Source organism: Ovis canadensis, chromosome 1 (assembly GCF_042477335.2).
Source record: "Ovis canadensis isolate MfBH-ARS-UI-01 breed Bighorn chromosome 1, ARS-UI_OviCan_v2, whole genome shotgun sequence".
Classification (NCBI taxonomy): Eukaryota; Metazoa; Chordata; class Mammalia; order Artiodactyla; family Bovidae; genus Ovis; species Ovis canadensis.
The window spans coordinates 5,879,686-5,904,958 of record NC_091245.1 but is presented as its reverse complement, the minus strand read 5'-3'; the positions used below and the strand labels follow the sequence as shown (position 1 = coordinate 5,904,958).

The 25,273-nt window shown below is 49.9% G+C and overlaps 1 protein-coding gene across 6 annotated transcripts in view; it reads left to right on the top strand.

The window, feature by feature from the left end:
• Window positions 1–25,273, top strand: part of AGAP1 (ArfGAP with GTPase domain, ankyrin repeat and PH domain 1) — a 573,926-nt gene that overhangs the window by 426,547 nt on the left and 122,106 nt on the right. For 4 of the 6 annotated variants that reach the window (XM_069584757.1, XM_069584767.1, XM_069584749.1 and 1 more), the window contains one exon: window positions 24,675–24,836. The exons of the other annotated variants lie outside the window; for them this stretch is intronic. In XM_069584757.1, the coding sequence (XP_069440858.1) occupies window positions 24,675–24,836 (162 nt within the window). The remainder of the gene's footprint in view (window positions 1–24,674; window positions 24,837–25,273) is intronic. 6 annotated transcript variants of the gene reach the window in all.

Below are 25,273 nucleotides of genomic sequence, written 5' to 3'. Positions count from 1 at the left end.
TGAAGGACCAGTTCCTGTGGTGAGTTCTAGGGACTTGACTTCCCGGGGCACGTGCTGGCCGCTCACACGCTGATCTCCCTCCCTTGTGTCCACCACTTGCCCCGCAGTCCTGCCTCATCTCCTGCCTTTTTTTCTTGTTTCCCTAAAGTCTTCCAAACTCATCTTTTAAAAAAAATAGACACGAGCCCCCGTTGCCACTGCCTGCCCGTGGCACCCGCGTCTCCCGCTGCGCGTGGTGTGTCCCCCTGGTTTTGTTTCTGGCGCCCAGGACAGCTGGTCTGCTCCCTGATGTCTCTCTGTCAGGTCTCCCCCCCCCCGCCTGGCTCCCTCTCCGTGGCTCAGGTGTGCTCTGCTCGGGTCCGGGCGAGTCCCGTGGCCGCTCAGGACTCACTGTCCACGTGGCCGGCCACCTTCCCCAAGATGTCCCTTCTCCTGAGCTGGACTGTGGCCTGGCTGGCACCGCACCACTTGTCTGTTCGTCTCCTGCCCGGTGCAGCAGGTCCCTGCCCCTTCCCATCCCGTGACCGTGTCCAGAGTCATCCCATCTGGCCTTCTCGTTCGTCTCCTCCCCGAGCCCCTTGTCTCACCAGGCCCCTGAAACCACAGCCTGCGCATCCTCACAGCATCTTCCTCGCTCACCAGATGCGCTGACCTCACTCCCGACTCCACCTGGATCGTCGCTAGGTTGTCCCCAAAGAGGGGCGGACCCCGTGGTGACGGAGGTGGTGTGATGCGCTTGCAAAATGAGCTCCTGGGCCTTTCTGCCAATCTCCTGTGATAAAAATTCTCTGAGTTTTTTAAGATTTAAAACAAAGCGCTTTGCCTGCTGCTGTAGAAACTGTTTCTTAGCAAAGCCAATGCCCCTCACATGGAACAGAGAGGGTGGAGGGAATGTTTCAGTTCTGGCTAAGACATGCCCGGTGAGCCTTGGGCAGGTCTTTTAATATGTCTGTATTTGTCCGGCTCCATCAGGTCTTAGCTGCGTTGGCAGGGTCTCTGCTGTGTCGCGCAGCATTTTTCGTTTCGGCGTGCGGACTCTCTGGTCGCCTCCCTGGGCTTCAGTCATTGCTGTCCACAGGCTTAGTTGCGCCACAGCCTGTGGGATCTTAGTTCCCCAACCAGGGATTGAACTTGCATCCCTGCGTTGCAAAGTGGATTCTTACCCACTGGACCACCAGGGAAGTCCCTTGTGCAAATTTTTAAATCAGTTGATGGTCAGAGATTAAAACTGAGTTTCCTTCCTTCAGTGATCTCAAGCCACTTCAGAATCATAAGTAAGATCAGTGCTCAAGTAAGTAGGGATAATCTAGGTTAGGCTGTGAAAATGCATTTCATGGCATTTAGTTAATTTTATGTTTAACCTCAGTTATTGCACAAATATTTATTGACCACGGCACCCCACTCCAGTACTCTTGCCTGGAAAATCCCACGGATGGAGGAGCCTGGTGGGCTGCAGTCCATGGGGTTGCTAAGAGTCAGACACGACTAGCGACTTCACTTTCACTTTTCACTTTCATGCATTGGAGAAGGAAATGGCAACCCACTCCAGTGTTCTTGCCTGGAGAATCCCAGGGACGGGGGAGCTTGGTGGGCTGCCGTCTATGGGGTCGCACAGAGTCAGACACAACTGAAGCGACTTAGCAGCAGCAGCAGCAGTATGGTGTGTCATCCACTGCCCTGAGCCTGGCAGTGGCGCCGGGGATCAAGAAGGAATTCCTCGGTCTCTGGAAGAGAAAAGAGAAAAAGATAATCAATAAACAGACTGAAATGTACTTGGTCAAGTGGTGAGAAGTAAAGTGAGGTTAGTAAGGGGTAGCTGTGATATGCATGTTTGTGTTCAGAAACGGGGTTCTGAGTGAATACGTGAATTACTAAGCCTTCTTCGCACTGAGACTGTCAAAGTGCTCTATCCGTTCATTCATTCATTCAACAAACATTGTGCAGTTCACCATGCGTGGTGGGTCCCCACGGTGTATTTGGAAATGGCCCTGGGGAAGACAGATGTGTTACTCGGCCTGAAATGCTGGTAGGAGGGCATGTGGGCCTACCGGGTGGAGGGAAGGGTGTGTGTCCCAGGCTGGGAAAGGCATGGTGTGTGGGGAGCTTCGTGACGTGAATGATGAAGGGACTTAGCTGGAGAGGAGACCTCCAGGTAGGAAGGACGATTAGAAAAAGCATCCCCAAAAGGTTTGGGCTTGAACCTGGGCAGTCGCGTGACCTCAGATTCTCAGGGAGGAGTAGTTGCCTTTACAGGCTAACTCCTGAGTCCACGGGGTGATCATCAGTGTAGAAAGACGAGGGTGAGGTGGGTTGTGGAGTCAGGGAGTCCAGGCCCCCAACCCCTTATTCTCCTGGAAGTTTACAAGTTTCACAGACAGTTTTACAGTTTCAGTTTTACTGTAAAAACCAAATTTTACAGTTAGTTGCTTGTGTGTGTTAGTTTGGTCCCAGCAGTTTTAGTTGCAAACTTTCAATTTTAGGGTAATTTTTTAAAAAGAGAGAGAAAGAGAAAGCATCACTTACCCCCGCCCCAACATCCAGTGAGATATAGGTAGAGTAGTGTGAAAAGATTCATCAAATATATATGTGCCCTTTCTCCAAGAAATGAAATAAAACTTTCAATGAGGTTTTTGCAACATTAAAACATCTAATTTTATAACATTGTGTATTTTTAAGCAATATAGGACGTTTTCTCATGGCACTATACCACTCTGGGGACAGAAAAATGCTCATTCTGTATTCCTTTACTTTGCTCAGGTTCTCAACCTAGGAATCAAGTCGCTTAAGGAACTTTAATTATACTGTCTCCCTGGCGACCTTTTCACTTCTTAGAATAAAATTTGATCAGATCTTTTTCCAGCCCTCCCTTGCTTCCTGTTGTAGGCTTTACAAATACATGCTTCGAGGGCTTAAAATGTTTGTAAATACCAATAGAAAGACAGGAGTGAGAGTGGTGGTAGAGAGGAGAGATTGTAAAAATACAAGTAGTTGTAAGATGGTTAAAAGGAGACAGGTAGGTAGGTAGGAAGGTGGAGAAGGAAATGGCAACCCACTCCAGTGTTCTTGCCTGGAGAATCCCAGGGACAGAGGAGCCTGGTGGGCTGCCATCTATGGGGTCACACAGAGTCGGACACGACTGAAGCGACTTAGCAGCAGCAGCAGCAGGTAGGTAGGTAGATAGATAGATGATAGATGGCAGTAGAGAGATAAATTGGGAGTGGGCGAGGGGGATGGATGGACCGAGGGGCAGATGAGATTGGGTAGGTAGGTAGGGTGGTTGATAGATCGTTAAGCAGAGATAGACAGGTTGGGGTGGGTGGCTGGCTGGCTAAATGAGATAGGTAGGTAGGTAGGTGGGTAGGTGGAGTGATGGGTGATAGGTTGGTAGACAGCTGATAGATTGTCGAGAGAGAGCTGTGTGCAGATCAGGCTTATCCTCAAGCTCTCTGTGTGTTTACTCCTTTAGTATCTGTACATTACATTGGTTTTGCATTCTTGAACTTCTTTCAATGAATATATCTTCCCTTACATCTTTGCTTTACTCTCTGACAGATAAGGTTATTAACAGAAAGTGATATTAATATTAATTACACAAGGATACTAAAAATTTTATATCACAAGGAAACAGATGGTTATTTTAAATGGCTTAAAATTTTGCTCTTTTATAGGAAGAAACATTTTAAACATATTTAGTTATAAATGCTATTTTAATTGCTACATTATTTCTGCAGTGGGATTTTTAAAAATCTTATTACATTAGCAGGGGAATGTTTCTCTATATATTTCAGAGTCTCTTAAAATGTGTTCTTATTTACAAGAAAATTATTATAATTACATTTAAAATACAGTATCCAAGAGCTCGATCTTATTGATAAACGCATTATACAACTCCCACACCTGATCTTTCCCTGGCCACAGGTCAGGATTTCAGCTCCGACAGGAAATCCTCTTTCTGTAGCATTTAGCCACGATCGCAACCACACCAGTTACCTTTTTACATGGGCTCTCTGGTTTTCATGGTGTTTATAAGTATGCAGTCCTTATCTGGTCTCTGAAGTTGTAACTGAGGGAAGCATTGCTCCTTTAGAAATGCTTCGATGTATCATATAATTATAAGACAGAAAAAGGTACTGCAAAATTTTCAACTTAATTTCACAAGATCAAACTCAGCTTGCAGCCAGCTGTTGGCTTCTTGGTTCCCTTCATCTCAAGCTTTGCAACGATACAGAAGGTGAAATAACCATTTCTACTGCCCAAAACAGCCATTAGAAATCTCCTGTCTGAGTGCTGTTTTCCTTTGACATCAAAATGTCCCGGGAAGCCGGTGTCCAGGAGCAGCATCCTGCCGTCTCCAGGAGAGACGCCTTTATGGTGGGGGTGCAGGGGGAAATTGAAGGCTGGGGGCATGTCAGGCCGCCATCAATCAGCAGGCAGAGCAGAGCCGGCAAGACACGTGGGCCAGGCCCCCAGATGAGATTTGTAAGCCAGCAGCATGCATCCGGGCCACCCATTCTGGAAAAATTATCATCCTGTGATACCATCTAAAGCAGTCAAGGTTGGGGTTATTGCCTGAACCAGCCCCTGGTTTTTATACACGTCTGTCTTCCAGGGCCCTGGCAAAACTATAAACCAAAGTGTTAGCCATCAAATCACATGAATACAGATTCCTGGACAGTTATTTTTTTTTTTTTAAGAAATTATTTGTCCTTTCAAACCATCTTCACTTTTTCCCCATAGTGTTCATTGTGCTGTTTTTCGTTTTTAAAATTCTTTGATTTCTAGAAGCCTTAATAGTAGAAGCCTGGTGTGAAAGTGTCACCAGTGGATAGGACATCTGTGTATCATGCGGCTAGAACGCAGTGTCACACGGCTGCCAGTCACGCATGTTTCGGCCTGCTCTGGGAAGTCTGCCTTCTTCCTTCTAGCAAGTGGGTTAACTCACCCATCCCTTCATTAATTTTTGTGACAGTAACTTTCTATTTTCCCTAATTATTTATAAAGCGTTATGTTTTAGAAAAATTTAAAATGCAGAGAAGCTTTTTGCTCTAAAAACAAACAGAAAGGAAACACCCTGCAGTAAACTTTTAGTCGGGGAGATGTGTGCCCTTCCAGCGCCTGTGGTCCTGCTTATTTCCCAAGGCTGGATCATGGCATGACTGGCTTTAATCATAGGCGTGTTAAGTTTCTGTACTCTCTGTGACTAGCCACAGAGGAGTGGTTAAGTAAGTTGCAGTGCAGCCCTTAGTGGACTGCCACGTCGCCCTGTTAACGCTGCTCTCCGTGTAATGGCCGGGGAACATGTTACAGACACTGTAGGCGCCCTCATGCTATGAACCGACGTCAGCATGACATGCGTGGTCCCACTGCTCCCGGGCCTTGTCCCGTGCTCAGCTGGGGAACCTCTTCCCACACCCATGTGACCTCCCACCCCTGTGCCCCATCAGATACCACCTTGTCCAGGAGGCCCTCAGCTCCCTTCTCTGCTCTTTTCCCTCCATACCACGTCCCACCTTCCAACCTTTGTGACTCACCGTTGATTTTATTATCTGTCATCTTCCCCACTAGAACTGAAACATCTTAAGGGGGAGACCTGGGTGGCTCAGGTGGTAAAGAATCCACCTGCCAGCACGGGAGACTCGGGTTTGATCCCTGGTCTGGGACAATCTTCTGGAGAAAAGGAAATGGCAACCCACTCCAGTATTCTTGCCTGGGAGATCCCATGGACGGAGGAGCCTGGCAGGCCCTAGGGTCGCAAAGAGTCGCACACAACTTAGTGACTGAAACTACAACAACGCAGAAGGGTGAGGATTCCGCCTAGTCCACCTCCCTGCCCCAAGGCCCAGGACGGGCTGTGTCTCCATCAGGCTCGGCCCGGGGAGCCTCCCCGCAGGCTTCCATAAGGAACCAGAGTCATCCGCCCTGCGCAGTCCTGCAGTCAGTGCTTAGACACACTGCCCACTGAATCTATTGCAGCTCTAGTCTTAGAGAGTCTGAATAACTGGCCAGGGTCACACAGCTGGCAGGGTCTCGTGTGTGTAGATGGGCTGGGTGTGTGTGCACCTGAGTGGAAAGCGTTGTGGGGTGGGGGAGTCATCTAAGATCCAACCATTCCCCCTTGTTCTCACTTCAGCATTCAGAACTGAATACCTACTGCTTATGGAAAATGTTTTACATAAAGTTATCCCAAATATTTTACATAAAATACTTTACAAATATTTTATGTAAAATATCCCAAATATCCTGAATATTCATTGGAAGGACTGTTGCTGAAGCTGAAGCTCCAATACTTTGGCCACCTGATGCAAAGAGCCAACTCACTGGAAAAAGACCCTGATGCTGGGAAAGATGGAGGGCAGGAAGAGAAGGGGATGACAGAGGATAAGATGGTTGGATGGCATCACTGACTCAATGGACATGAGTTTGAGCAAGCTCCAAGAGTTGGTGATGGACAGGGAAGCCTGGCATGCTGCAGTCCATGGGGTCACAAAGAGTCGGATACAACTGAGCAATTGAACTGAACTGAAAAAAAAGAAAGAAAGTGAAGTCACTCAGTCATGTCCGACTCCTTGCGACCCCATGGACTATAGCCTGCAGGCTCCTCCATCCATGGAATTTTCCAAGCGAGAGCACTGGAGTGGGTTGCCATTTCCTTCTCCAGGGGATCTTCCCCACCCAGGGATCTCCCACATTGCAGGCAAGACTCTTTACTGTCTGAGAACTGAACTGATCCCAAATATGAATTCTGTAGTTAGGAAAAACACAAGTGAAGAGGTGAACATTTGAGAATTTCCGCTTGCACTCGTTAGGAGCTGTGTTCAGGTTGCAACTTGAAGTGGTCAGGAAAGTGTGGTCCTCAACTGGTGTTAGTAGAGCCAGGAGGAGCAGAGCAAGGCGGTGGGGGGTGGGGGTGGGGATTTGAAGCTTTGGGCCGGGGCTAGGGGTGGGCAGTAGGGGACCTGGGACCTGGTGGGCAAACAGAGACCAGAGTCAGGACACCACTGGGCTCCCTGCCCCCAGCCTGCCTGTTGCCACACAGGGCAGACTGTGACCGAGACTGCAGGAGACCCGATTCAGCTCAGAGCAGCCGGGTCAAGTCATGGGGAAGCCACAGAGCCTGTCCCGTCTCCTGGAGAGCAGACGTCACCCCAGTAGGGACTGGAATTACTCACACACGTGAAGTGTCCACAGTAGGATGAACCATAGCTTAAGAGGCTCATGGCGTTGAGCAAATTGCAATGTTCAGTAGTCAGAGCATGTTCTCTTCGGCTGGAACCCAGAACAAGGGTCTGGATCCTGGTCTTGCCCGCCCCTTCTTGCCCACACGAGCACAGCTTGAGCAAACAGGCTCCCTCCAGAGACTCTCCCAACGTGGAGTCAGATACAGTTAGATACTTAGAGATACCGTTTTGTTACTGATTTTTTTCATGTATTAAAGTTGTATTTGTGGGAGTTCCCTAGAAGTCCAGTGGTTAGCAGTCTGCACTTCCATTGTAAGGGGCACAGATTCAATCCCCCATCCAGAACTAAGGTCCTGCCAGCCTCGCAGCACGGCCAAAATAATAATAATATGTTGAATTTGTAAGAATAGTGGCTGGAGTGCCTCATGAGAGAGTGGTGTTAGGCTGTGCTTTTCCCGAGAGCTAGAAAATACTGTGCAATAGCAAATTATCCCTCAGTTCAGCCTGCTTCTCTGCGCTTTGTCTCCGTATCATCGTTTTGATCTCTTTCTTCACAACTGAATGGATCTGGTTAAATTCCCGAGTAGCCGAGGTAGCGTAGATTTGCCACTCTGAGTGCCTACCGAATCCCATTCTTGTGCCCATTTTGCATATTAAGCTTGTAAGTCCCGAGCTCTCTTCACAAATATCGGTATCTTCTCCCTCTTTTTTTTTCCCCCCATTTTCCACTCACCCTCAAGAAATCAGGGCAGAAATCCATTGAGTTGCCCCAGCTACATAAACACCCGGGCAGACAAGGAAGCCCAGGCATGCTTCGCTGCCCCCCACCCCCCACCCCCAGGATGTTTTTGGAACTCAGTCACCTGTCGTTCAAAGGTCAGTCTCTGAAAAGGACAGAAGAGACACCTTCACCTGGGAAAAAGTGTCCTGAGATCTAGAATGAGAAAATGAACTTGGGTTTCATGGAGGAAGGAAGGAAACACATACCCTGATTTCTTCCTTTTCTGAGCCAGAGCCGGGAACCAGAGAGAACACTAAGAATAGCCGCTGCTCCCAAGAGCCCTTGGCTGCCGGGAAATGGAGGGTCTGAGCCTGTGGAAGCGGGGTGACTGTGGCCGTCTAACCTGGTTCTAGCCCCCAAGGACCTAGAGGAACCTGGGGTGGGCAACCTTTCGGGAAACCCTAAAAGCACTCCCACCTTGGGACCCTGAGTCTCCTCTGTCCCCCAAAAGTGACAGAACCCCAGTGATGAGCAGGAGACAGCTGGCCGGTCCCAGCCGCCCCTGTGCTGTAGGACAGGGGTCCCCAGTGGTCCAGGGACTGTTAGGAGCCGCATTGCACAGCAAGAGGTGAGCACCCGGCGAGTGGGGGAAGCTTCACCTGTGTCTCCCCATCGCTGGCATTACCGCCGGAGCTCCGCCCTCTGTCAGATCAGCAGTGGCATCGGATTCACATCGGGGCACGAGCCCTAACCTTCAAGTCAAGGCAGTGTATCCTGAGATTGCCACAAAAGAGAAAAAACAGCACAGTAGTCGTAATGCACTTGGATCATCCAGAAACCACCCCCCCCCGCCCCCCATCTGTGGAAAAACTGTCTTCCACGAAACCGACCTCTGCTGCCAGAAAGTGCTGGGGACCGCTGCTTGGGCATCACAGGGAGTGTGGGCAGGGACAGCTGACGAGAGTGTATTTAAGAGAGCATCATGGATGGCCAGCACCTTCTGCAGGGAGGAGGGGCGGGGAGAAGAGGGGAAGACTCGTCTTCCTGAGGCCTGGGGGCTGGCCGAAGCGAGGAGGTCGCATCCTGCTCGGGAAGGCTCTGGGGACTCGCTTCTTTTACCCTCACCCGCGGGGATCAGAGGCGGCGTGGGGAGAATGGGAACGAGCGATCCCCGAGTGAGAAGCGGGCGGCAGATTCTGCTTCCCGGCCGGGGCCACTGCATCCTTCACTGACCCTCCGTTAGCCACACGGGGCTGGGCTCCTGCTCAAGGAGAAAAGAGAAAAATGTCAGTTATTATGTTTGGGAGCACAATCTTATCTTTCATTTCATTTTACAGCAATTTCCCCAAAGATCCACTGTAGTATCTGATGGAACCATATTGACAAAATTTTAGCCGTGATAAAGAAAATGCTTTGAACTCCCCGCAAATCCAAGTCAAGATCTCCAAACACTTTCTCCTTTATTGTGTTCTATTGCGTTTTATTTTACTTTTGCCCGGACAAAGCCCAAATTCCAAGGCCGTGCTGAAAGTAGAATGATAAAGCTGGAGTAGTCAGAAGGAAGTCCGTTCTTTTTTTTTTTTTTTTTTAAAGAATTTTCTGGTCTGAAGGCTGAATTATTAACAGCCTTTTTGTCAGAAGTAATTTAATATTAGTTTTTAAACACCACCATTAATTTTAGACGTTACACTCCGATTTCTCATTTTTGTGGAAAAGACAAAATAAGAGTCGCTCATTTGGCCGATGTTATTAAACTACTGAAGAAGGCTATACTTTAAACAGCACTTCAGAAATGAAATGGTTTTTGGTCTGCGGTTTTGAATGGAGATATTATTCATGGTGTCTTCATCCATGGGGTTACTGGGAGAGGCAGCTATCCTAAATATAGTCTTTGACAGATTTTCAGGCAAGTTAAAATTATGTGTCACATTACAAACTTTATACGTCCCAAACGTGCTTTTCGATTTGAGATTGACATGAAATGGTCATGAGATTCAGTAGGATAGAACACAGAAATTTAGGGCAGGTTTTCCGACGGGCTTTTCAGCCTTCGTGACACCTCTTACTTGCCCGAAGCTTAATAGTCGTAATTATTAGATTTCCTTTTAGCTTTTCCTTTTTGTCATTTTCAGAAATGATGGCAGAATGAGATGAAGGTTGTGCGACCATATGTTACTAATTATGCTGCAAAACAGACGTAACCTGGGATTGCTCCAGAAGAAGCAGGGCGATTGTCACCCTAGTCAAGCTGGTGCATCTGAACACCCTTTTGTTGTTCAGTTGCTCAGTCGTGTCCGACTCTTCATGACCCCATGGACTGCAGCACACCAAGCCTCCCTGTCCATCACCGACTCCCAGAGCTTGCTTAAACCCATGTCCATTGAGTCGGTGATGCCATCCAACCACCTCATCCTCTGTCATCTCCTTCTGCTTCTGCCTTCAATCTTTCCCAGCATCAGGGTCTTTTCCATTGAGTCAGCTCTTTGCATCAGGTGGCCAAAGTATTGGAGCTTCAGCTTCAGCGTCAGTCCTTCCAGTGAACACTCAGGGTTGATCTCCTCTAGGGTGGACTGGTTTGTGCCCTCTGGTGCAGCCTTTGTTCCTCGTGGGCACAGTCTGTGGCTGTTACTCGTTTTATTCCCGCCCAGAGTCAGTGATATGCTAGTGTCCTAAGTGGTCAGAATCTTGGGCTTCAGACACAATGTACCGCGCCAGCCTGCCAATCTCTGCGTGTGCTGGGCAGTTTTTGCATCATCGGAACATAGGGCTTGCCAAATGTAGAAAGCTACAAGGCTCCTCCCAAAGAAGAAATCTTAGCTACCAGATTTGGGTAGAGACAAAACAGCCCACTCTGATCTACTCATTTGCCGTCTGGTTTGGGGAAGTTTCTGTTATTCTGCGTGCTAAGTGCCAAGTCACTTCAGTCATGCCCGACTCTTTGCAACCCTATGGACGGTAGCCCACCAGGCTCCTCTGTCCATGGGATTCTCCAGGCAAGAATACTGAAATGAGTTGCCATGCTCTCCTCCAGGGGATCTTCCCAACCCAGGGATCAAACCTGCGTCTCTTACATCTCCTGCATTGGCAGGAAGTTTCTTAAAGACTAGCGCCACCTGGGAAGCCCTCTGTTATCCTACCTAATACGTATTAATAATTGTGACTTGGTCAATATTGTTAGCCTCATCTTCTTATTAATACAGCACCAGACTGATTCCCAAATTCAAAGTGCAGACAACCTGAATGTCTCAAGTTCTTTCTTCAAATGTCTGCAGTGCCAGCCCTCACCTACCTCTGGTTAGAGACATGAGTGAGTTGATAGCATCTAGTGTTCAGGTAGAGGAAGTTAGAGGTTAACCCCAGCCTTGGAATCTACATAAAATATGTATGTAGCACAATCATTAGTCATTAGCAGCAGGTTAGCAAAACTCTGAAATAGCGGGAAAGAGAAATATTCTCTTCAGTGGCAGTTACAAAAGTCATCTCACACTTTTCAAAAACAAATTCGTAAGACAAATCCTCACAATTAAGTATAGAGTTGATCCATATTTTTATCAAAAATGTTTATTTGTTGAAAGGGTGTACAGGTACGAAACAGGTGCCCACAGCAGCCCGTGATGCAGTTTTAAATAAATGTATTCCGAGCACCTCTTGCCTCCGCAAGTCCAATATCAAATCACGTTTGAATTGGTCTGTTTGGTTTTGCACTAATTGTATCTGCTTTTTTAAACACATGGGCTTCCTGGGTGGCGCTAGTGGTAAAGAGCCCACCTGCCAGTTTGAGAGACTTGGGCTCAGTCCCTGGGTGGGGAAGATCTCCTGGAGGAGGGCATGGCAGCCCACACCAGTCTTCTTGCCTGGAAAATCCCATGGACAGAGGAGCCTGGCAGGCTGCTGTCCTTAGGTTTGCAAAAAAGTCAGACATGACTGAAGCGACTTAGCACACGCGCGTGCAAACACGTAGCGTCTTTCCGCTGTTTCCCCAGGGCCTAAAACAGTGCTTCTCACAAAGGAGGTCCTGGGTGGTTACTTGCAGACTGGCATCTTGTGCACATATGTAGTCAGATCATACTCATCTGAGTGGGCAGGCCTTGTCACCCATGGTCCCCAGTGATTGCCGGTTGCCCTTCTCCAGCTCCAGAGCTTTCTGTGCAAAACCACTGAGAAGAGATTACCAACAGAGCCCACCCTTTAAACCACCCCCGTGCCCTTCCTCCTGTGGGCCGAGTGGCTCAAGGCAGGAGGGAGTCCTGCTTACTATCCTCCAATCCCTTGACTGGGGCGATTGTTAGGGCCCAGGTGTGCGGAAAGGAATGGAGTTTCTGAGACGTTCGGGGCCTCCCTTTCAAGCGGCCAGACGTTTGAAGCACCTGATACCATCACTTACTGGCCTGCCACCCACCATCAACAAAGGCTTGGGAACCACAATCAAGCCTCCTGTCCCACGGCTTCAGAGACAGTAGGGAGATGATATAGAACAAGAAGTTTTTCAAGTATCATTTTAAATGTTGAGAAGATATTATTTCTGTGACTTTGCAAATTATCATTTGATTTCATCCAAAAAAAAAAAAAAGCCAACATTGAGTTCAAACATAATGTTACATGTGATGACGCCCAAGGGAAATTAAGATCTTTTTAAAAAGAAGGTACAATTTATCATCTTCATAGGGTAATCATTTATTTTCCAAAGGGCTCAAAACTGAAAGGATATTTAATACAGATTTTTCAGCTGGTATTTAAATAATATTTAAATCCTCTGGGTCATAAATATACAATGATAGAGATGCTGCATTTTTTGTTTCTTCTGGCAGAGACTTTCCTTAAGCGTGTAGCATTTTCTTGTGCTACAGTTTATGTCTTGGCCATTCTTTCTTTTTTTTTTTTTTTGGAAGACTTTTTACTGAGCACCTATATTTGGTGTTTGGTGCCTCCTGGCTACTAGACACACATAAAGAAGTTAAATCTCAGGGGGACGCCACCACGGAAGGGAGACATCCCCCAGAATCAGATCACAGCACTTCGAAGGTGGTGGTAGGGGTGCAGTGTTGTGTGGGAGCTGGGAAGAGGAACAGGGAGGAAGTCACAGAAAGGGTCGTCTGGCCCTGGGCTCCCAGCCCCTCTCTAATAGTCATCAGAACTTTGCTTCCTTAAATTTATAATCTTCTTTCAGTTCAGTTCAGTCATTCAGTCATGTCTGATTCTTCGCGACTCCATGAACTGCAGTGCGCTAGGCCTCCCTGTCCATTGCCAACTCCCGGAGTTTACTCAAACTCATGTCCACTGATTTGGTGATGCCATCAAAATAATCTTCTTTGGGGATCAGCTTCCCTGGCTCAGACGGTAAAGCATCTGCCTGCAATGCGGGAGACCCGGGTTCGATCCCTGGGTTGGGAAGATCACCTGGAGAAGGAAATGGCAACCCACTCCAGTACTCTTGCCTGGAAAATTCCATGGACAGAGGAGCCTTGTAGGCTACAGTCCATGGGGTCGCAAGGAGCCGGACACAACTGAGCGACTTCACTTCACTTCTTCTTCACTTCTAATGTATGTTTTTGGTGTTGCAGTTCTGTGGTAAGAGTCTTCGGTTTCCACTTATTGGGGGATGATTTTTTTCTTTAATCGAGGCATAGTTGATGTCCAGTATTACGTTCGATTTAGGTGTACGATGTAGTGATGCGCACTTTTTGAAGGTTATATTCCATGCGTATTTTTATAAACTACTGGCTGTGTCCCCTGCGCTGCGCAGAATGTCTTCGTCATTCATTCTGTGCACAGCGGCTTGTGCCTCTTACTCCCCAGCCCTGTCTTGCAGCCTCCCCTCTTCCCTCTCCCCGCTGGTAACCACGAGTTTGTTCTCAGTATCCGTGAGTTGGTTTCTTTTTCTCATTAGATTCGCTAGTTAGTTTTTTAGATTCCACATATAAGTGACACCAGTGTTTGCTTTTCTCTGGCTTGCTTCACTAAGTACCCTCCAGGTCCCTCCGTGTTGTGGCAGGTGGCGCCTTTTCTCTCTTTTATCTGGCCGAGTGGTATTCTGTTGTGTCTGTAGCTGTCTGTCTAGCTAGCTCGGTAGATAAGTGGATATCTCGCATCTTCTTCGCCCGTTCAGCTGTTGATGGACACTCAGGTTGCTCCCGTATCTTGACAACTGCAAATAATGCTGCTGTGAACATTGGGAAGCATGTATCTTTTCAAATTAGTGGGTTTTTTTTTTTTTTTCAAATAAATACCTAGGAATAGAATTGCTGGCTCATATGGTTGCTCTATTTTTAGTTTTTTGAGACACCTCCATACTGTTCTCTATAGTGGCTGCACCGATTTACATTCCCACCAACAGTGAACAAGATTCCCGTTTCTCCACATCCCCGCCAACTCTTGGTATTTGTGAATGATTACTGTTTTTAAAAAAACAAAACAAAACAAAAAAAAACCTTGCTTGCCCTTTGTGGCCACATTTAACTGGCTTTGAGGAGTAGGGCTAAGAGCAGGCCAGGGGCCCTCCACGCCCGCCTGGATTGCCTGCCCGCTCAGCGTGCTCACCCTCTGCGTTCTGTGTGTGTGTGTCTGTGTCCGGTGTGTTTATTGATACCGTGTCCTCACCGGAATGCAAGCTCTCCAGGACAGGAGCTGTGTTTCCTTTGGCTGGCACACCTCTAGACGAGAGCCTGACTGGGGCGAGCAGGTCTGTCTGTCCATCCACTTTCCTGGCAGGTGGTCGGCACCGTCCTGAGCACAGAGTCCAGGCACCGGGTGGCACCATGCCCTCCTCCTGCACTGCCAAGCGGTGTGAGAGGGAGAGTCGAGTCAGGCCGGCCCGTGCTGCCAACCTGCACACCTGGAGGGTGGAGTTGCTGTCGACCGAGGCCGAGAAGGGGCAGGTTGGGGTGTGGCTGGCCAGGGCCAGGTACCCAGGGGTGCCGTTTTGCCCATTGTGGTGGAGATACTGAGACCCAAAGGAGATGAAGTACCCAGTCACACAGCCAGGTGAGAGTTGGAGCTGCTTTTCTGACCCCACAGCCAGGCTAGTTTCTTCTCGTGGAACTCATGCTGTGGTTCTCTCCTTGTCCCATCTCCCTTCCTTTTCAGCCACTTGATGTCAGCCGTTCTGAGGACTGTGAATTTCTTCATGCAGAATAAGAGCTGAAATGGGAGTCAGCCAGCAAGTGGTACCCCTCACACCCTGCCGTAGTCGGCGGAAAGTACAGAACTCATTTTCTTGGGCCCTTTCCTTGTAAACTGCCCTCATGCAATAATTAGGAATATTTTAAAAATATATGAAAAGTATTGATTTATGGTAAAAAAAAAAATCGCAGTCCATCTAAGCAGTAGGGAAATAGTTAAGCATGCTTAAGCACACTCTACTCTTTATTTACCTTTTTGACAGTGTGATCCTAGAGCAATGGAAGGATCTATCACAACCAAATTACCTCCTGTTTTAGTCTGGGCTTCTGTGTATTAGGTTTTCTTAGAGCTGGGAGCACCATTGCTCTACTTTTTCAAACCACATGATGTCAGTAGATGAAGAGCAGGGATGTGCCGTGAAGCAGCAGCCTTGTCTTCGTGTATTTCTATGTCTTGCTCAGAATGAACGAACTGAACACATTCAGGACCCTGGACAGAGCCCTCCAGGGATGGGTGGAACTTTAGCCTGCCTTCCCGCCTCCGTCAGGACCGTTTCTTGTGCAGGAGTTGGGAATTTGATTCCAAATGACTTTTCATAGAAACAGCTAAGTTTCTAAAGATGGGAAATTTTTGTCATCAAAGAAGGATCGTGCATCTAATTAACTTCTCTATTTAGCTGAGTTTTCTTCTAGACGTCTCAGCCTTTCCCCAGCCTGCTAGGCCTGTGGAGCCTCCCACGTGTAAGAGAATCTCTTTGTCATTTAGCAACCATCAGCGCCCAACTTGAGAAATGGGTTGTGGCTGATTATGTAAAAAGAGATGAGGCTGCCAAGAGGCGGGAGTCTCTTGAAATGATTTCATTTCTACCTAACAGCACCTTTTTGCACTTTTGGGGAGCACACTGGATTAATTTAAACTTGTGCAGCTTGATTCAGCTAAAAATCAACTAGAGAACAATTTAATATTTGACCCTTAGATATAAAATCCTGGCCTGCGTTCCCCCAGATTGGGCAATGGTATCAGGACGTGTGAGCATCTGGCAGGAGGAAAAACTGAAGGGACCTCAGGAGTCGCTTACAGAGCCTGCTGTTGTGGGCAGGAAGGGACAGGTGACAAGGCGGTGAAGAGTGCAGGGCAGGAGGTCGGAGGGGAGAGGGGTGTGGCTCAGAGAGGGGGAAGACATGAGGAAGCTTGAGAAGAGCAAGACTCCCCCCACGGGCATGTGCTGTCCTCCATAGGACAAGGGGGACGTGGGGCGGGTCCCTCAGAGGAGTAGTCATCACAGGGTCCACCCTCTGTCTGAGACGTAGAACCGGGTCCTGGCGCATGGCTGGAGACCCAGGCAGCCACGTAAGTCCCCACGCTTGATGGTGTGGCCTGAGGCTTGTGACCCGCTTGGCTTAGGTTCCTGAGTGTCCGAGAGCCCCGTGGACCACCTGCTCTGACCCCGAGCCTGCAGACTGTCTAGCCTGCCCCACCACCTTCCTTTGTCTCGCTCATTCCGTGGCTTTGAGCACTGAATACAGCGTTGTTGTTCAGTCACTCGGTCGTATCCAACCCTTTTGTGACCCCACAGACTGTAGCCTGCCGGGCTCCTCTGTCCATGGGATTTCCCAGGCAAGAATACTGGAGCAGGTTGCCATTTCCTTTGCCAGGGGATCTTCCTGACCCAGGGATTGAACCCATGCCTACGCTGCCAGGCAGGTTCTTTACCACTGAGCCACCATGAAGCCCATTTAATACAATGACCGCCCCCCCACCCACCCGCCGCTGCCTTTTTTTTTTTTTCCTTTTGCTTGAAAATAGCTTTATTGAGATTAACACTCAGAGCACATATAATTCACCCGTTTATCACTGACACTTCAGTACTTTTAGTATATTCACGGATAGGAGCAACCGTCGCACAGGCCTAGAACATTTTCATTGCCTCGGAACGAAACCCCGTACCCTAATTAGCAATCAGAATTTCTGGGGGATTTTGAAGGCTGTTCTGGAAACATATGTCAGTAAGGAAGGGCTTCCAGTAAATGAAGACCCACCCGACCCGTCTGGCTTCCTCGCCCAAGACCTCGGGCGGAACGGAAGTCAGCCCGGGTAGGACACCCTTCTGCCCGTCTTCTGCCTTCTCGCCGGCCCCTCCTATTGTCTTCCTTTCCTCCCACTTCTGTGAGTCCGTCGGATGCTGTGTTGCCGCTTCCTTTTCCCCAGCACCTGTCATCTTCCAGGGCCCCCCACCGTGTCCCCGCTGCCCCTTCTTCTGACACCGTGTACCCTCTGTGTGCGCGCCGCCAGCCGCAAAGGGAGCCGGACAATGTGCCGGGCTCTGAAACATCTTCAGAGATGGGGATTCAAGTAAACCTCCTCCTGTTGAAAGCTCCCGTCAAAAGGACTGTGAGAAGGGGCGAGGTTTTGAACTTCACTTCACACTCAACCTTTTAACAGAGGCCCAGGATGTTGTGATTTCCTTGGATGGCAGAGGTGGCCTGGTTCTTTATTTACCGGCCCACACGTCTCTCTGAGCTCCAGGGAGAGCAGAGCCCTTCGTGAAGGTCCAAATTGGCTTTATGCCGTCGGCTTTTGTCTTGAAGGAAATGGGTTTTAATGGACCGGCTCCTGCGATGGCTTCATCTTGAGTGTTTGAAAGGTTTCGGCTCTCCAGTGATCTCCCCCACCACCACCACCCGTCCCCGACAAATAGCCATGTCTTTGATCATTTTTGAATTCTCGTAATACCAAAACACGGAGATTTTTTTAGTTCTGTGTGGTTCCTAATCCTGTCAAATGAGCAAGGTAGGGTCTCTTTGAGAGTGAGGAAGAACAGCTAATATGCATTCACAGTCCTTTCCCTTTTTAATTTTCTAATAGGTGCCTGGGCTTCTGTTCTATAGTTTTATTCAGTCGTGGCCTTTGGCTGTGCTGGGCCACCGCTGCTGCATGGGCTTTCCCCTGGTTGCAGCGAGGGGCTGCTCCGTAACTGTGCTGCTTGGGCTCACTGCAGCGGCTCCTCTTGTGGAACTCGCTCTTCGGTGGCTGCAGCCGGTGGGCTCAGCCATCGTGTCCCCCGGGCTCTGGAGCCATGCTGCTGTGACTCCCCTTCAGCTCAGCGCATGCAGTCTTTCCGGAGCAGGGATTGAACCTGTGTCTCCTTGCACTGGCAGGCAGATTCTTTACGGCAGAGCCACCGCAGATTCTTTACGCCCTCCAGGCTTGTGAGCATGCCTTTTAAAGCATTCCCCGGTGTTCCATCACTCGGTCATGTCCGACTCTTCGCAACCCTGTGGCCTGTAGCCCGCCAGGGTGCTCCATCCGCTGGATCTTTCCAGGCAAGAATAAATACCATAGCGGGTAGCCATTTCCTTCTCTGGGGGATCTTCCCCTATCTAGGGATGGAACCCGTGTCTCCTGTATTGGCAGATGGAGTCTTTATCGCTAAGCCACCGAGGAAGCCCTCTTTCTTCAACACGTAGAAGACTAACAGTCAGCCTGCCCTCAGAACCATCAGCAGCGGCCCCCAGACAGCGTGCATGGGGCAGGGCGGGGGAGTCCTGCAGGGAATTCTTGGTGTCCCCTCTGCAGGTCAAACCCAGTAAGGAGGAGTGGTGGGAGGCGTCCCTCCAGAGCCCCTGGCTCCCTGAAGTAGACTCTGGGCGGTGAGGAGCACACGCCCACTGGAGGAGCACAGGCCGTAGTAATACCAGTTTTGTTGCAGTGCTAACAGTCATGGGGATGCTCAGCTCCCACGCAGCACGGTGCAGAAGGACTCCCCCCGCCCGGCACACACACTGGGAGACCCCCTTGGGAGAAGCAGGGCCTTGGGAATCGGGGGCACGGAGCCCGGTCTATTTGAATAGCAGCCGGGGATGTCAAAAACCCATCCTCACACCTGGCACCGACGGCCATCACCGAGGCATGCTCCCCGCAACAGTTCATCGAAAATGGCCCAGCTAATGATCGGCTGGGCAGATAATCGGAGGAGAGTTAATTGTAAGGTTCGATATGGCATCTTGTCAGCAGAGATAAGTTGTCACGTTTTCCACTTGAGCTGAAACTAAATGATTGTAAAATAAGTTATGAGTGTCCTTGGGCCTGTCTGCCGGAATGATGGCTAAGAATACATTCCTGGCCCATCAGTCTCAAGCAGGCTGCTTGATATTTATGCGGACGGAATGTTATTTTATTCCCCCTCTAGTCATGCTTGTCAGCTCTCCGAGTGAAAAGTGAAGCTGCTTCTTTGACTCATACTTCACGTACCGAAGCTCGAGAGCCTGCAGATTGTTATCATTATTGCTCATATTATGTATTTTTTGGGGTGTGGGTTGAACATTGATGCCCGATTGGGAAGAACTAATGGCCAGCATTGAGTGCACGGGATGGCAGAGGACCGGCCCATCCCGGCTCAGCGCCGTGTCTCGGGAACTCCGGGTCCCTCCATCAAAGCCGGGTGAGAGGGGGCGTAATGAGGCGCTCCCCTTTCTAATTTGCTGTGGCTTTCTTCTCTCCCCGTCTCCCCTCTTCTGCCCTCTGCCTCGCCCCCTCTCGCAGTTAAGGGCATCGACAGGGCCATCTGTCCGGTGTCCACTAATTGACACTAAACAAGATGCATTATTTGTTCTCAGGAGGAGCGGACTGTGTTCTGCGGGTGCATTTTCAGGGTCTGGGGCTGGGCCGTCAGAGGCTTTTCAGGTGGAGGGATACTTTGTCAGACAAGAGGAGTCATCGGAGATGGAAAAGCGCAGCAGAGAAGCCCAGTGTGTTTTGATGGGTCGTATTTTAAACCAGGGGACTGTTTAAACACCTCCTCTTGAAAGGGAGTTCTCAGGATCTAGGAGCCGGGCATTCAGATACCAGCACCCAGACATGGAACCCAGGTCACTAGAAACCAGAGCATCCTTGACGTGGCACCCAGCCTGGAGAATGGTCAGGGCTGCCGGGGACCCTCTCTGCTCCAGGCCTCCCTGACCATGACCCGGCCTGCCCCTGCTCGGCCTCTGTCACAGCTCGCCACCCCAACCCCATCCTCGGGGCCACAGACGCCGGCCCCTCGCGTAGTGGGTGCTCCTGCTGCTGCAGTCAGCCTGCCTGCCCCTGACACGCAGTTCCTGGCAGGACCCTTCATTCCTGGGGAGCTGCCTGGCTTTGCCCAGCTGTCCACCGCGGAGCTGTGCCTGCCCCCACAGACCCCAGCCTGGAGCACATGGTTTTCCCAGGGACTTCTGTGCCCGACTCCCGCTTAGCCCACCCGCTGTGGACGCCTGGCCACATCATGGTTATCTGTCCTTCCTCCAGAGAGAGACTTGGGATCACATGTGCAGGGCTTGGGCCTGACCGGGCAGGGAGAAGAGACGAGGCTCCAGGGTTGCCTGCAGTCTCTAGACTTTGGCAATGGCGCTCGTGGCTGGGCCTGGGTCCTGTGAGCAGCAAGCCAGACGGTAGATGGGAAATGCTTCTCGGTTTCCGAGCAACGAGTACACATCACTTCCTTTATTCTTGCCCCTCCTTGTCTGAGACGGGATTGCTGGGGCTCACAAACAGCTGGTCCTGCTTTCTGGTTTCATCATTGTGATCATTGTTTCTATTGCTAGCTGACAGCCCTGAGTTATTCTGAAAGCTCACCTCCCGCCTCCCTCCCTTCCTGCGGGGCCCAGATCAGGACCCGTGTTTTTCCGTTCTGCCCTTCACCGTCCCCACGCCAAACCCGCTCCTGGCCCCTTCCCTGGCTCCGTGGTTCCTTTGTCTCTGTCACTCACGCTCTGGGTCCTGGTGGCTCCTCCTGGAGCCACGTTCGTGTTCCTCAAGGGAGGCCACGGAGCCCCCTTACCTCGGTGACTGTGGACGTGTGGATGGCTCCCCACCTTACTTCTCTCTGCGTGTAGGTGGCACTTCTGTTTACATAGGATTCAAAGTGAGTGAAGACGCTCAGTCGTGTCCGACTCTTTGCGACCCTAGGGACTGTAGCCCACCAGGCTCTTCCATCCATGGAATTTTCTAGGCAAGAGTACTGGAGTGGGTTGCCATTTCCTTCTCCAGGGAATCTTGGTGTTTCTGCCATAGATCTGATTTCCCCTCTTCAAACTCCTATTTCCCAGGAGATATAGTCTTTCCTGGAGGTATCAAGCAAGAGGCCAGACAGGCATCCTCTCAGTCATTAGAAGTCACTCCATGGGGACAGGGGTTTTCACTCTCTAGTCCAGACATGTATGGATGTTGGACCATAAAGAAGGTTGAGTGCCAAAGAATTGATGCTTTCGAACTTGGTGCCAAGGGACAGAGGGAAGTAATAAAACACCTGTCCTGCTGCAGCAGAGGGCAGCGGTCTTAGCCTGCACCCCCCATCCGCCTCCATGACTAGAGGGCAGGGATGCTCACTGGGACCAGTCTCCCCATGGCTTGTCACCCAGCCTGGCACACAGTGGGTTCTTAACACTTCAGAGTCCGAGAGGATACGGTCAGAGCATGAAGAGTTTTGAAACCTGGGCAGAAAATATTTGAAATGACAAATACATTCATCGTAAGGCTTGAGCACTGACTAACATGTAAAAGGATTGCTTTAGGATCAGCTAGTGACCCTGGGGTCCCTGGACGCCTCAGCAGTATCAGGCAGCTTCCAAACTGTCTGAAATTGTGCACAAGTATTAACTAGACTGGGGGCTTCCCAGGTGGCTCAGTGGTAAAGAATCCACCTGCCAATTCAAGAGATGAGGCCTCAATCCCTGGGTCAGGAAGAGCCCCTGGAGGAGGAAATGGCAACCCACTCCAGTGTTCTTGCCTGGGAAATCCCACGGACACAGGAGCCTGGTGGGCTTCAGGCCATGGGGTCGCAAAGAGTCGGACACCACTTAGCGACTAAACAACAACATTAACTAGACTAACCTTTTTTTTCCCTTTGATGTCTATGTACAGTCTTACGTACAGTGGGGTGTTTTATTTACAGTGGGATCTAGTATTTTCAAAACGTATGTGTATTAGAAGTGCTGTTTTTAAAAGATTTGTATGTAGAAGACTGGGACCACTGAAAATGTGAAAAGCTAGCGAGAGAGGAGCCCTCCTGCAGTTAGCCATACTCCCTGCACCTGGAGGGGAGCGGGGTCTGTAGGGCAGGAGCCAGACCCAGGGTGAGTGTGCCTTTGGTGGAGAGCAGGCAGCAAGTTGGAGAGAAAATGAAGAAATGACCATGTGGATAGAGAGTCAACCTAGAGTTCCAGTCTCCTGGAGGCAGGTTCTCCTGCAGGAAGGAGCTGTGGGTTGACTCTTACACCCCTCCCAGGACAGGCTCCCAGCGGCCTTGGCTCCGCAGGGGATGGGAAGAAGGTTGACCCTCCTGACCGTGCAGGGATGGGAAAGGTGCTGCTGGTCTTAGGACGTCAGGAAGTTGCTCCCTAGGGCATTCCTGGAGCTGGCTGTAGAGCTTAAAAGATACTGAGCTTTTTTTTTTTTTAATATTTCTTAATACATGCTAAAATGTTCCAGGGGTTCAGAAAATAAAAGTATTTTAAATTCAGATTTCCAGTATCTCTTTATAAAAATGTTGCTTATTTATTTTTGGCTGTGCTGGGTCTTCGTTGCTGCAGAGGCTTTTCTCTAGTTGTGGCGAGCGGGGACTCGGCTCCGGTCGCCAGGCATGGGCTCCTCACTGCAGTGGCTTCTGTTGTTGTGAAGCACAAGCGCTCGGCCCACGGGCTTCAGCAGCTGTGGCCCCGGGCTCTGAAGCACGGGCTCATCGGTTACGGCCCACGGGCTTCAGCAGCTGTGGCCCCGGGCTCTGAAGCACAGGCTCATCGGTTCAGCCCACGGGCTTCGTTGTCCCGCGGCAAGTGGGGTCTCCCCAGATCAGGAATAGAGCCCGTCTCTCCTGCCTTGGCAGGAGGCTTCTTTACTACTGAGGCACCAGGGAGACCCTCAAGTATCTTTGTATTCAAAATCAGGTCATCCTTCTGTTCAAAACCCTGCAGCAGCTCCCCAGAGTAAACGCCGTGTCCTAGGCAGTGTCTGAGCCCCTTCCTCTCTGCTGACACCCTGTCTGAGTCTCCCGTCCTCACCGGCCCTGGCCGCTCTCCCCTCTGTGGTTCTGGGACACCACCAGCACACACACCTGGTCTTAGGGCCAGGTTCTGGTGATTTCCTCCTCCCTGAGGTATGCATGTGAATTCTCATGTGTTCACCATCTTTAATCATTGGCCCACGGGTTGCCTTCTCATCAAGACCCTCTCTGTACCCCCCACCCCCTCACCACCTCTATAATGTCCGCTTACCATGGGCTCCTTTCCCCTTTCACCACCTTGTGACGAAGTCTAGGCTGTGACCCCGCGGCTGTCCCAATGCCACTCAGACCGGGACCTTTGTTATTCTCAGCAGTACATCCCAGACATCTAGAAAAGTGACTCAAAAGAACAGTAAGTGCTCAAAAGAACATTCGTTGGATGAATAAATATTTATTCATTCATTGCACAGAAGGTTCTGTCTTTTGAGTTAACAAAGATGCTGTGTCATGAAATGATGAATTCTTAGGAGCTTGGAGGTATCTGGATGGTGTTCCTTCATCCCTTTTCTCAGTGAACTTGTTTATTCTGCTGAATTGCATGTTCATTTCAGGTCTTTTAAGGGAGCGGTGTTCTTCTCTCTGATAAAGTAAAGTTAGTCATCGTTAGTTGAGAGTTTCACTTCCAGTACACTGGTTTTACCATTTTGTTGAGTAGGTTCAGTGAGTCTAAAATTGCCGGGTCTACCGTGGACTTCTAAGCACTGTTGCTGGACATTGGTGAGACAGGGAGGTGGCATGCAGCAGCTCACAAGTATTCAACTGGCGTTTGGTCCTACAAAGTCTTGAGGGAAGGAGACAGAGAATCAGACACACCTGTATCTTGTGTGTGAGCGCACACACGGCTCAACCCCATTTACGATGACACTCTGCTGTGTATTCCTGAGCATCTTTCATTCCTAATAGATCAAATTATTTGTGAGAAGAGAAAAATGAACAAGTAACCCCCCCCCACTTTCCTTTTCCAGAACTCCAAATGCAAAATAGAGAACTGTATAAATCAGATAAAGACGAATGTGTGGAATCTTTAAAAAAAAGAGGGGCGGTTCAACCAAACTTATCTACAAGATAGAAATGGAATCTCAGATGTAGAAAACAAACTTATGGCAACCGGGGGGGAAGGAGAATGGGTTGGGGCTGACATATACACATGACTGTATATAAAATAGTAACTAAGAACCCACTGTGTCGCACAGGAAACTCTACTCAACAGACTGTAATGACCTATATGGGAAAAGAATCTTAAAAAAGAGTGGGCATATGGATACGTGTCACTGACGGGCACTTTCCTGTACACCTGGAACTAAAGCAACGTTTCAAATCAACTCTACTCCAATAAAAAAAATTTTAAAGTAATAAAGTTGGAGAAGCACTGGTCTTAAAAAAAAAAAAAAAAGGAGGACTTTCAATTCTCCCGAGCAAAAAGAAGATGCCGAAAGGGGCTCCTGGTTTGGAATGGCAGGTGGCGTGTTCAGGCACGGGGCGCCCTGACCTCTGAGCCCCTGGTTCGGAGACTGTTTCCAGGGCTTGGTAACTGGAAGAACGTTGCTGTGGTCCTTGGCAGAGTCTGGTTTCTCCGTGCTGACCTCTGCGCTCTTTTCCTTTTCCGGTCCGGCGGCAGACACGGGGCTGGGTGACCCCCTGTGCTCGAGCCCCAGCATTTCCAGCACCGCCAGCCCCAAGCTCGACCCGCCCCCCTCCCCTCACGCCAACAGAAAGAGGCATCGGAGGAAGAAGAGCACGAGCAACTTCAAGGCCGACGGCCTCTCCGGCACCGCTGACGGTAAGGCCCCCACCCCACCCCAACTTCCGAAGACTGTCGGGGGCAGAGGTCACGCTCCTGAAAAGTAATTCTCACTCCTCCCATTTGTCGCATTGTATATCCTCTGAACCTCAAACGCTCAGGGATGCAGGTCACTGCGTGTGCTTTCTGTTTACAAGGCGGTGCTAGGGGCCCTCTCTCTGCCCACAATCCTCCAGACTGCCCAACCACATCAGCTCTTACCTCCTGACGGCTGCCGCTGGGTCCATGGTGACACTGGTGGCCCAGTCCCCCATTCACCCGGGCAGGTGGTTTGGTCTTGCCCGACCTCGACAAGCTGGGTTTGTGTGTCTGCTCCAGCCAAGCTGTGCCCCGTTGTCTTCCTCCAAAAAAGACCAGCCTCCGACGTAGGAGTCTCCCCTGATCCCAGCTAGACTCAACTCGAGTTAAGACAGCCA